Source organism: Trachypithecus francoisi, unplaced genomic scaffold (assembly GCF_009764315.1).
Source record: "Trachypithecus francoisi isolate TF-2019V2 unplaced genomic scaffold, Tfra_2.0 Lachesis_group6, whole genome shotgun sequence".
NCBI lineage: Eukaryota > Metazoa > Chordata > Mammalia > Primates > Cercopithecidae > Trachypithecus > Trachypithecus francoisi.
In genome coordinates this window covers 33,641,496-33,654,966 of record NW_022681471.1, presented here as the reverse complement: position 1 = coordinate 33,654,966, position 13,471 = coordinate 33,641,496, and the positions used below count along the sequence as shown (strand labels likewise).

Genomic DNA, 13,471 nt, shown 5'->3' with positions numbered 1-13,471 from the left:
AGGGTTGAATATTCTCTACAAATAGGGCTGAGTGAACTCCCAGATGTTAACCCAAGAAGCTGTTTATGGGGGTTTAATCATTCACTGTTTCTGCTTCCTTTTAGTCCCTTCTAATATAAGTTCCACATGGATAGGAAACCACACCCAATAGATGCAAGCTTGCTCACCCTTCTGGGGGTGTCAAGCTCAGGACAGCATCCTTGACTTTGCCAAGCTTACTTAGGGCATGAGTCTCCTACACCATACTATTTCCCTAGTAGTAGTTTGCAAAGGTTGGAACTCATCTTTTCTTATACAAGAGTTTAGTGCCCTGTCTCTTGAAGGACTTACAATCACTTGAAGGTTCTTCTTTTGCTTGTGGGGATTTAAAGTCATCTTGTGGCGAGCAGCTGAAGAATCCAAACAGCCCTCAGTGGTGGCTGGGGTGCTGAAACCAATGGGCAGCTGGGTGCTGCTGGTAGAGGCAAGCGTGGCAAATGCAGTCAAGGACTGTGAGCAATCAGGTCCGGATGATAACTCAGAGAAGCTCTGGAGAAGGTGAGAGAAAATAGACGAGTCAATCCGTATGCTGTTACTGGTCTCAAAAGTTGGATATTCTTCTGGCTGAAGAATTCCTAAAGAAGAAATCCTTCATGAACTACTGTCCCCTTTTCTTACATTTCCTGTCAATAGGCTTATTCATTAGAGGTAAGCTCCATAATTTTGCTGGTTTCCTTGCAGATGAAAACAAGAAACAGGAAGAAGTTGGGTTACTCCTCTGCTTAGAAAGCTTTCAGGGGCACCCCATTGTCCTCGGGATGGGAATACAACCACTTAATTGAGTTTGCAAAGTCAGAGAGATGGCCTGTTCTCTTGTCCTAGATCCCTTCTTATCAACAGGACATCTGGCTGGGGTGAGAGGCACAATCAGTTATCAGTGAAACCCAGCAGAGCTCTGGGATTTCTATATTGGAGGGTTGGGTGGAGGGAGGAAATTAGGTTGGAAGAGGGCCTGTCTGCAAGGTGCATTTCATAGACAGCACACTACCTTTTATTTATATTGACAATTCAGGCGTGCAGACTGATGGAGGACCCTCGGGAACTGAATGCTCCAACTTCCAGTGGATAGTGATGGAGCCTGTAACCCCGTCCTCATTATGGTTGGCCTCCATATCTCCATACAACTTGGTTCTGGGACACCTAGTGAATTCCTCTGTAGGACCTTCAAAATAGTCTCCTCGGCTTCTGGACATAGCATTTTCAATATCGCAAAGAGCCTCCCCAGAGCTCTTTCCATTCCTAAGAAGATTTCGATTTCTGTTAGCAGAAGGCCCTTTGAAGATCAGCTGGTAAACTGTCTCTGCTAGATACTAGTAGCGAACGATATATTATAATTTAGCAAGTAGACAGAATTTCCACTTGTGTTTACCCACCAAATTCTCTTCAGGCTAGTTTTGCACAGTGCCAGGGATCCCCTTGGTACTTGCAGCTTTCACATGCCTTCATGGTTCCCACCACCATTGTATGTTGATGCAACGATAACCTTAGCTACTACCTTGGTTATGAAGACGACACTGTCATTCCAGTGCATGGGGACTTAACACAGTGCTAATTGGTCAGGCTGATGACAAATCCTGCAGACCATTCTGCTTTGGATTCAGGGAGAAGACAGTTGCCTTTTGTGGGATCAATCACACAAAAGTAGGATTGATACCAAGATTTCCTTTACTTCTTGTGTGCAACTTTCATCTATGAATGTATATACGCCTCTTCCTGATATCGTCTAGTTAGATTATGTTATCTACTGGAAATATAAATTTGGTATCAGTGTATAGAGTAAAAGCTCTTCTTTTATTGTTCTGAACATCTTTCATACTTCAGAGTGGTGTCATAGTTCTGGTCTTTTGGGGGTGGCGGATAACATCTATGCTCCCACTAACCTCACATGATCTGTCTTCCTTTTATCCCTGACCACATTACCAGCCATTTCCTGCTGCAGACACACTGCTGGTCTGCTGTTCTTCAAGCACTTCAGGCATGCTCTCCCCTTAGGGCCATTGTGCCTGCTGTTACCTCTGCTGGGCATGCTCTTCCCCCATGTCCATGTGGCTAGCTCCCCTACTTCCTTCAGGTTTTGATTCAAAAGCCACCTTTTCATGGCCGGATGTGGTGGGCTCACGTCTGTAATCTCAGCACTTTCGGGAGGCTGAGGTATGCAGATCACCTGAGGTCAGGAGTTTGAGATCGGCTTGGCCAACATGGTGAAACTCTGTCTCTACAAAAAATACAAAACTTAGCCAGTGTGGTGGCAGGCGCCTGTAATCCCAGCTACTCGGGAGGCTGAGACAGGAGAATCACTTCAACCTGGGAGGCGGGGCTTTCAGTGAGCTGAGATCACCCCACTGCACTCCAGCCTGACCAACAAAATGAGAGACTCTGTCTAAAAAAAAAAGGCACCTTTCAGTGATGTCTTCCTAGCCAATCTATTTAAAACGTGTTGAGCCACTTCGTATCCCTTCCCTGCATTGTTTTTCTCCCTGTCACTTTTCTCGCTGTCTGACATACTATACGTTTTCCTTATTTAGCTTGCTTATTGTCCATGTCCCCCATTACAATATAAACTCCATGAAGAAGGGTTTTTATCTGTTCTATGTACTACTGTATTGGGGATACAGTACCTCCAACTGTGCTTGTAGTAGTTGCACAAGCACTACATAGTAGTTGCTCAAAACATGTTTTTAGAACTGGTGACTTGATTACGTTAAAGGCTTCCACCAGAAGTTGCTTTTCTGAGATGTCATCAGAGCAAGCTCCTCTGTTCCCTGTATTATTTTAGTTATTCTTTCTGAGGCCTCACTAGCTCCAGCCAAAGGTAGAAGGAGAAAAACAAGGAGGTCTCTGAATCTGGAAACCCTAAAAGAACACCGTACAACTTGCTTTGCACAAAAGCCAACTTATGATGCCCACATGGCAAGTAAACACATATTTAATAAATATAAAGACCTTTCAATTCAGTTGGCATCCCAAACCTTGTGGTATAAACACTAAAGATACTTAGTTACTTTAGTGAAACTCATTCTATAGCGTAACAGAAAAATCACGCTCAGCAAAAATCTGGCAATTTCTAGATTGGGTATGTGCAGGACAGAGTTTATCTGTTTCAATCACAGCCTAAGCCAAGAGTCCATCAAACTTAATAACAGCCACTGATCTCCCTGTGTGAGCTCGACTCTCACTAAGGAATCTATAGACATCAGTTTAAACACAGACCCACATCCATTCTCAAACCAGGGCTAAAAATTAAAGAGCAAAACCATCAAGCATTCTCCTCATCTGACTATGGAGCTCAAGCTCAGACATGTGATTTAAAACAGTCTGGAGGGGGGTGCCCAAGATGGCCGAATAGGAACAGCTCCAGCCTCCAGCTCCCAGCGTGAGCAACACAGAAGACGGGTGATTTCTGCATTTTCAACTGAGGTACCGAGTTCATCTCACTGGGGCATATTGGACAGTCGGTGCTGGTCAGCGGGTGCAGCTCGACCAGCAAGAGCTGAAGCAGGGTGAGGCACTGCCTCACCTGGGAAGCGCAAGGGGGAAGGGAATCCCTTTTCCTAGCTGAGGGAAACTGAGGAGACATAGCACCTGGAAATCGGGTAACTCCCACCCTAATACTGCACTTAACAAGGGTCTTAGCAAACGGCACAACAGAAGATTATATCCCACACCTGGCCTGCAGGGTCCCACGCCCACGGAGCCTCCTCATTGCTAGCACAGCAGTCTGAGATCTAACTGCAAGGTGGCAGCGAGGCTGCCAGAGGGGCGCCTGCCATTGCTGAGGCTTAAGTAGCTAAACAAAGCCGCTGGGAAGCTCGAATTGGGTGGAGCCCACCGCAGCTCAATAAGGCCTGCCTCCCTCTGTAGACTCCACCTCTGGGGACAGAGCATAGCTAAACAAAAAGCAGCAGAAACCTCTGCAGATGTAAATGTCCCTGTCTGACAGCTTTGAAGAGAGGAGTGGTTCTCCCAGCATGGAGGTTGAGATCTGAGAACAGACAGACTGCCTGCTCAAGTGGGTCCCTGACCCCTGAGTAGCCTAACTGGGAGACATCCCCCACTAGGTGCAGACCGACACCTCACACCTCACTGGCTGGGTACACCCTCTGAGACGAAGCTTCCAGAGCAAGAATCAGACAGCAACACTCGCTGTTCAGCAATATTCTATCTTCTGCAGCCCCCGCTGCTGATACCCAGGCAAACAGGTCTGGAGTGGACCTCAAGGAAACTCCAACAGACCTGCAGCTGAGGGTCCTGACTGTCAGAAGGAAAACTAACAAACAGAAAGGACACCCACACCAAAACCCCATCAGTATGTCACCATCACCAAAGACCAAAGGCAGATAAAACCACAAAGATGGGGAAAAAGTAGTGCAGAAAAGCTGGAAATTCAAAAAATCAGAGTGCATCTCCCCCTCCAAAGGAACGCAACTCATCGCCAGCAACGGAACAAAGCTAGACGGAGAATGACTTTGACGAGTTGAGAGAAGAAGTCTTCAGTCGATCAAACTTCTCAGAGCTAAAGGAGGAACTATGTACCCAACGCAAAGAAACTAAAAACCTTGAAAAAAGAATGGATGAATGGATGACTAGAATAATCAATGCAGAGAAGACCTTAAAAGAACTGATAGAGATGAAAACCATGACACGAGAACTACGTGACAAATGCACAAGCTTCAGTAACCAACTCAATCAACTGGAAGAAAGAGTATCAGTGATTGAAGATCAAATGAATGAAATGAAGCAAGACGAGAAGTGTAGAGAAAAAAGAGTAAAAAGAAATGAACAAAGCCCCAATAAATATGGGATTATGTGAAAAGACCAAATCTACGTCTGATGGTGTGCCTGAAAGTGAAAGGGAAAATGGAACCAAGTTGGAACAACTCTGCAGGATATCATCCAGGAGAACTTCCCCAACATAGTAAGGCAGGCCAACATTCAAATTCAGGAAATACAGAGAACACACAAAGTACTCCTTGAGAAGAGCAACTCCAAGACACATAATTGTCAGATTCACCAAAGTTGAAATGAAGGAAAAAAATGTTAAGGGCAGCCAGAGAGAAAGGTCGGGTTACCCACTAAGGGAAGCCATCAGACTAACAGCAGATCTCTTGGCAGAAACTCTCCAAGCCAGAAGAGAGTGGGGGCCAATATTCAACATTCTTAAAGAAAGAATTTTGAACCCAGAATTTCATATCCAGCCAAACTAAGTTTCATATGTGAAAGAGAAATAAAATCCTTTACAGACAAAGCAAATGCTTAGAGATTTTGTCACCACCAGGCCTGCCCTACAAGAAATCCTGAAGGAAGCACTAACCATGGAAAGGAACAACTGGTACCAGCCATTGCAAAAAACATGCCAAAATGTAAAGTCCATCGATGCTAGGAAGAAACTGCATCAACTAACGAGCAAAATAACCAGCTAATATCATAATGACAGGATCAAGTTCACACATAAAATATTAGCCTTCAAATAAATGGACTAAATCATCAATTAAAGACACAGACTGGCAAATTGGATAAAGAGTCAAGACCCATCAGTTTGCTGTATTCAGGAGACCCATCTCACATGCAGAGACATACATAGGCTCAAAATAAAGGGATGGAGGAAGATCTACCAAGCAAATGGAAAACAAAAAAAAGCAAAGGTTGCAATCCTAGTCTCTGATAAAACAGACTTTAAACCATCAAAGATCAAAGTAGACAAAGAAGGCCATTACATAATGGTAAAGGGATCAATTCATCAGGAAGAGCTAACTATCCTAAATATACATGCACCCAATGCAGGAGTGCCGGATTCATAAAGCAAGTCCTTAGAGGACTTACAAAGAGACTTAGATTCCCATACAATAAAAATGGGAGACTTTAAACTCACACTGTAATATTAGACAGATCAACAAGACATAAAGTAAACAAGAATATCCAGGAATTGAACTCAGTTCTGCACCAAGCGGACCTAATAGACATCTATAGAACTCTCCACCCCAAATCAACAGAATATACATCTTCTCAGCACCACATCACACTTATTCCAAAATTGACCACATAGTTGGAAGTAAAGCACTCCTCAGCAAATGTAAAAGAACAGAAATTATAACAAACTGTCTCAGACCACAGTGTAATCAACTAGAACTCAGGATGAAGAAACTCACTCAAAACCACTCAACTGTATGGAAACTGAACAACCTGCTCCTGAGTGACTACTGGGTACAGAACGAAATGAAGGCAGAAATAAAGGTTCTTTGAAACCAATGAGAACAAAGATACAAAATACCAGAATATCTGGGACACACTTAAAGTGTGTGTAGAGGGAAATTTATACCACTAAATGCCCACAAGAGAAAGCTGGAAGATCTAAAATTGACACTCTAACATCACAACTAAAAGAACTAGAGAAGCAAGAGCAAACACATTCAAAAGTTGCAGAAGGCAAGAAATAACTTGATCAGAGCAGAACTGAAGGAGATAGAGACATAAAAAACCTCCAAAAAATCAATGAATCCAGGAGCTGGTTTTTTGAAAAGATCAACAAAATGATAGACTGCTAGCAAGACTAATAAAGAAGAAAAGAGAGAAGAATCAAATAGACAATGAAAAATGATAAAGGGGATATCACCACAATCCCACAGAAATACAAACTACCATCAGAGAATACTAAAATCCTCTACGCAAATCAACTAGAAAATCTAGAAGAAATGGATAATTTCCTGGACACTTACACTCTCCCAAGACTAAACCAGGAAGAAGTTGAATCCCTGAATAGACCAATAGTAGGCTCTGAATTGAGGCAATAATTCATAGCCTACCAACCAAAAAAAGTCCAGGACCAGACAGATTCACAGCTGAATTCTACCAGAGTTACAAGGAGGAGCTGGTACCAGTCCTTCTGAAAACCAATCAATAGAAAAAGAGGGAATCCTCCCTAACTCATTTTATGAGGCCAACATCATCCTGATACCAAAGGCTGGCAGAGACACAACAAAAAAGAGAATTTTAGACCATATCCCTGATGAACATCGATGCAAAATCCTCAATAAAATACTGGCAAACCGAATCCAGCAGCACATCAAAAAGCTTATCCACCATGATCAAGTGGGCTTCATCCCTGGGATGCAAGGCTGGTTCAACATATGCAAATCAATAACATAATCCAGCATATAAACAGAACCAAAGACAAAAACCACATGATTATCTCAACAGATGCAAAAAAGGCCTTTGACAAAATTTAACAGACTTCGTGCTAAAAACTCTCAATAAATTCGGTATTGATGGAATGTATCTCAAAATAATAAGAGCTATTTATGACAAACCCACAGGCAATATCACACTGAATGGGCAAAAACTGGAAGCATTCCCTTTGAAAACTGGCACAAGACAGGGATGCCCTCTCTTATCACTCCTATTCAACATAGTGTTGGAAGTTCTGGCTAGGGCAATCAGGAAAGAGAAAGAAATCAAGGGTATCCAGTTAGGAAAAGAAGAAGTCAAATTGTCCCTGTTTGCAGATGACATGATTGTATATTTAGAAAATCCCATGGTCTCAGCCCAAAATCTCCTTAAGCTGATAAGCAACTTCAGCAAAGTCTCAGGATACAAAATTATGTGCAAAAATCACAAGCATTCTTATACACCAGTAACAGACAAACAGAGAGCCAAATCATGAATGAACTCCATTCACAATAGCTTCAAAGAGAATAAAATACCTAGGAATCCAACTTATCCAATTACAGGGATGTAAAGGACCTCTTCAAGGGAACTACAAACCACTGCTCAGTGAAATCAAAGAGGACACAAACAAATGGAAGAACATACCATGCTCATGGATAGGAAGAATCAATATCGTGAAAATGGCCATACTGCCCAAGGTTATTTATAGATTCAATGCCATCCCCATCAAGCTACCAATGACTTCTTCACAGAATTGGAAAAAAGCTTTAAAGTTCATATGGAACCAAAAAAGAGCCCGCATTGCCAAGACAATCCTAAGTCAAAAGGACAAAGCTGGAGGCATCACGCTACCTGACTTCAAACTATACTACAAGGCTACAGTAACCAAAACAGCATGGTACTGGTACCAAAAACAGAGATAGACCAATGGAACAGAACAGATCCTCAGAAATAATACCACACATCTACAGCCATCTGATCTTTGAAACCTGAGGAAACAAGAAATGGGGAAAGGATTCCCTATTTAATAAATGGTGCTGGGAAATTGGCTAGCCATAAGTAGAAAGCTGAAACTGGATCCTTTCCTTACTCCTTATACGAAGATTAATTCAAGATGGATTAGAGACTTAAATGTTAGACCTAATACCATAAAAACCCTAGAAGAAAACCTAGGTAGTACCATTCAGGACATAGGCATGGGCAAGGACTTCATGTCTAAAACACCAAAAGCAAGGCAAGCAAAAGCCAAAATTGACAAATGGATCTAATTAAACTAAAGAGCTTCTGCACAGCAAAAGAAACTACCATCAGAGTGAACAGGCAACCTACAGAATGGGAGAAAATTTTTGCAATCTACTCATCTGACAAAGGGCTAATATCCAGACCTACAAAGAACTCAAATAAATTTACAAGAAAAAAAAAAACAACCCCATCAAAAAGTGGGCAAAGGATATGAACAGACACTTCTCAAAAGAAGACATTCATACAGCCAACAGACACATGAAAAATGCTCATCATCACTGGTCATCAGAGAAATGCAAATCAAAACCACAATGAGATACCATCTCACACGGTTAGAATGGCAATCATTAAAATTCAGGAAACAACAGGTGTTGAGAGGATGTGGAGAAATAGAAACACTTTTACACTGTTGGTGGGATTGTAAACTAGTTCAACCATTGTGGAAAATGGTGTGTGGCGATTCCTCAAGGATCTAGAACTAGAAATACCATTTGACCAGCCATCCCATTACTGGGTATATACCCAAGGGATTATAAATCATGCTGCTGTAAAGACACATGCACACGTATGTTTATTGCAGCACTATTCACAATAGCAAAGACTTGGAATCAACCCAAATGTCCATCAGTGACAGACTAGATAGAAGAAAATGTGGCACATATACACCATGGAATACTATGCAGCCATAAAAAAGGATGAGTTTGTGTCCTTTGTAGGCCATGGATGCAGCTGGAAACCATCTTTTCAGCAAACTATCGCAAGAACAGAAAACCAAACACCACATGTTCTCACTCATAGGTGGGAATTGAACAATGAGATCACTTGGAACAGGAAGGGGAACATCACACATGGGGCCTATCGTGGGGAGAGGGGAGGGGGAGGGATAGCATTAGGAGATTTACCTAATGTAATGACGAGTTAATGGGTGCAGCACACCAACATGGCACATGTTTGTGGTTTTTTTTTTTTTTTTGAGACGGAGTCTCGCTCTGTCGCCGGGGCTGGAGTGCAGTGGCGGATCTCAGCTCACTGCAAGCTCCGCCTCCCAGGTTCCCATCATTCTCCTGCCTCAGCCTCCCGAGTAGCGGGACTAAAGGAGCCCACCACCTCGCCCGGCTAGTTTTTTGTATTTTTAGTAGAGACGGGTTTCACCGTGTTAGGCAGGATGTCTCGATCTCCTGACCTCGTGATCCCACCGTCTCGGCCTCCCAAAGTGCTGGGATTACAGGCTTGAGCCACCGCGCCCGGCCCAACATGGCACATGTATACATATGTAGACAACCTGAACGTTGTGCACATGTACCCTAGAACTCAAAGTATAATAATAAAAAATAAATAAATAAACAGTCTTAAGAGGATGTCTGTTGTTAGGTTTAGAGTATGTTATGTGAGTATAGATTATATGTATATGTTATGACTTCCCTTAACTCACCAGTGAGTTAAATAAACTATACACTCTCTGAACTCTATGCAGTATTTCTCAATGTATGGTCTGGAATCCCCCAGCACCAAAATCACCTGGAATGAATGTTGCAAAAGCACGTTTTGGGGACATATCAAGGCCTAATGAGTAAGAATATCGGGGAAAGGCTTTAGAATAGTTTTAACAGGGTTTCCAAATGAGTCTTCCAGGAGCCAAAGTGGAGAACCACTGCCTAGTCCTCTAGCATGACGAGAAAGGCTCCCATTTTCAAATATGAGTACAGCAAGTTCAGGAATAATCCTGTCAGTTGCCTTAGAACAGGAGTCAGAAATATATGGACTCCTTTTGGGAAGTGTGGCTTCTTCTTAGGCCTTCTTAGGTCCTCTTTCCCTCAGTCCTATTGGTTAGCAGCAACCTAGAAAAGTTACCACACGGTGGCTCATGCCTGTAATCCTAGCACATTGGGAGGCCTAGGAGGGCAGATCACGAGGTCAGGAGATTGACACCATCCTGGCTAACACAGTGAAACCCTGTCTCTACTAAAAATACACACACACACACACAAATAGCCAGGCATGGTGGTGCACACCTGTAGTCCCAGCTACTCGGGGGGGCCAAAGCAGGAGAATTGCTTGAACCCGGGAGGCGGAGGTTGCAGTGAGCTGAGATTGCGCCACTGCATTCCAGCCTGGGCGACAGAGCGAGACTGTCTTTAAAAAAAAAAAAAAGTTACCACAGGAGCCAACCACAGGATTTTATGAGTTACCCAAGAAAAGCAAATAGAATCCCTTCCTGGCAGAATTCTGAAAGAAAAACAAGTGGAGAAAGTGGGACACCTTTCTCTACTTTTCCATCCTCACTCCCTCCAAACACCTACTTCTCCTTCCATGCACTCTGACAGCCGACATACCCTGTCCGAACCCAATCTGCATATTATTTTTTCTTTTGTATAAATGTAAGGGGTAGAAGCGTAGTTTGTTACATGGATATGTCGCATAGAGGTAAAGTCTGAGCTTTTACTTTTACTGTAACCATCACCCAAATAATATACATTGTGCCCGTTAAGCAATTTGTCATCCCTCACCCTCCTCCCTCGCTCCCACCCTTCCAAATCTCCAATGTTTATTTTCCACACTCTATGTCCACTGTGTACACATTATTTAGCTCCCACTTATAAGGGAGAACATTTGGTCCATTATGCGTATTATTAAGTATGGCTGAGATGTTTTCATTTCTTCTCCTGTGTTTTAGAGAGTGTTTAGCACAGACATCTTCAGATTAATATCTGGAATTAAATGGGCTCCTCGTGCCTCAACATCTGGGAGACGTGCCCGGCCTGGTACCTACTAATCCAGAATCTTCTTAGATAAGAAACCTGGGTTGGACCTCGGGCCAGGGGAAAGGATTCTTCAGCACTGGTTGTTAGAGAGCTGAACATTCCTTTGCTGTTAGCTGGGATAAGGGCTTCTCTTTGGAAAATAATAACACATTTTCCCTTCTGTCAAGTTTCTAGACCCAGTGCAAAGGAGTTTAGTCAATAACGCACATTTTGGTAGTCCTTTTTAATGATTTATTTTTCTGTTGTATGATGCTAGGGTTTTCCCCTTTTGAGCAGGGACAGAGAGAAGGTTGACTGTCTTCTTGGAACAAAGGAAAGCTCTGATTGTAATGTCTTAAATAAGGGGATTACCAGGTGGCTATTTAGGCCCAGATTTCATCAAGCATTTGGCCCATAAGCTGTCACTCTGGGAAAAAATACATTCTGAAACTGACACTGGGATGTTGGAGAGCTGGGTTCTATGTGAGTCAAAACTAAAAGCATGTGTCTGTCTCCACAAGAAGAAACAATTCTTGGTGGGAAAAGTGGTTCTTGGTGGGAAACTTCTGCACCAAGAGGTACTGGCACAGAGTGTGAGACCCAGTAATGGCTGTAGGGATTTTAACTCCCTGGATGTAGCAAAGTGCCCATTCCTGAGAGTTCCTGCACAGCTGCTGCTTCATTCAAAATCTGTGTTACTTAAAGCTGTTGTGGTCAATATTTTTGCCAACTTGAAAGTTCTTGAAGGTGGAATTTCTGATATTCCCTGCAGCCCCCTCCCCCTTCTGTCACAATCTCTTCAATTTCTTAACTAGTATAGAGAATAAGAACATGGACTTTGAAACCAAATAGGCCTGAATATGACATCCTAGCTATACAATTTATTGGCTGTCTGACCCTGAGCAGGTTCCCTAGCCCTTTTGAGCCTCAGTTTTCATGTCTGTAAAATGGGAATAATCATAATACATACTTTGGTTTGTTGTTGTAAAGATTAAATAAAATTATACAAGGAAAGTGCTTAACACAGTGCCTGTTACATAAGAAAGTCTTGATAAATGTTAGCTGTTGTTGCTATTGCTGGGCATTGGTTATACAAAGTTAGATGACTGCTAGAGGCCACATAGTTCAGTGAAAAGTGCTATGGATTTGGTCAGGAGTCCTGGGATCAAGCCCCAGCTCTATCTTTGATTGGCTCTGTGGCCTTGGCCAAGTCACTTCACCTCTCTGAACCTCAATTTTTTTTCATTTACAATGAGAGTCTTTCCTATCTGCTTTACAGAGTTACTGAGAGAATCAAATGTAACTATATATGGAAAATCACTTTGAAAGTTGTAAATTTTTGTGCAATCATGGGGGAAGGAGCATTATGTTCTCCTTTGATGTATTAGAGGGTTTTAAAACTAAAATTTTATTTTATTTTAGAGACAGAGTCTCACTACATTGCCCAGGTGGAAGTACGGTGGCTACACACAGGCATGATCATAGTGCACTACAGCCTCGAGTTCCTAACCTCAAGTGATCTTCCTGCCTCAGTCTCCTGAGTGTCTGAAACCACAGACATACGCAGCAGAGGATTGCTTAAAAAAAAAGATGGCTCTGTGCTTCGGAGACTTATTTGTATACAATGCTGTGGAATTATGGTGTAAGTCATCCAGGTAAAGCATGAGACATTACAAAAAGAGGCAAACTTGTAGCACTCTAAATTAACTCCTTATTAGCCAATTCAGTGGAATAACTTAACCCTCAAATATTAACTACCAGCATTTACCCTGCAATGTGACTGAGGCCAGGGAATTTAATCAGCCCAAACTTTAAGCTGTAAGAATCTTACCCTGACAAGGTATATTGACAGCTTATCTTCACAGGTGTGGAACAAAGGACAAAACTCAAACTCATCCCTCTGCTCACCTGAGACAAATGCATATTTGATTGCTTCTTCTGATGTAAAAATGTAGATTCACTGAGGAAGATGAAGGCATAAGTGACTATTCCTCTATCCCCTCTCATATGTAAATTGTGTATTCAGTGAAAGACTGATCAAAGACTCAAAACAACGCAACTATTTGTCTCTTATCTTCCCACACCTTTTAAAATTGTGTTCATCTTTCCCCAATATCCACTTTTTCCCCTTTAAACATTGAAGTCCTCAAAATAATCTTTGGAGAAAGGTACAGACCTGCCTCCTAGGTGCTCATCCTTAACCACGGCAAAATAAAATTTTCTAATTGTTTCTGACAATTTGTCTTAGGTACTTTGCTGGTTTACAAACCCAACAACAAAAAGATAAA

The 13,471-nt window shown here is 42.4% G+C and overlaps 1 protein-coding gene across 1 annotated transcript in view; it reads right to left on the bottom strand.

Moving 5' to 3' along the window:
* The window catches only part of KIAA1210 (KIAA1210 ortholog), an 85,002-nt gene that overhangs the window by 15,677 nt on the left and 55,854 nt on the right, over positions 1 to 13,471 (bottom strand). Inside the window, 1 exon segment of the mRNA XM_033201645.1 lies at positions 331 to 528. Coding sequence (XP_033057536.1) covers positions 331 to 528 — 198 coding nt within the window.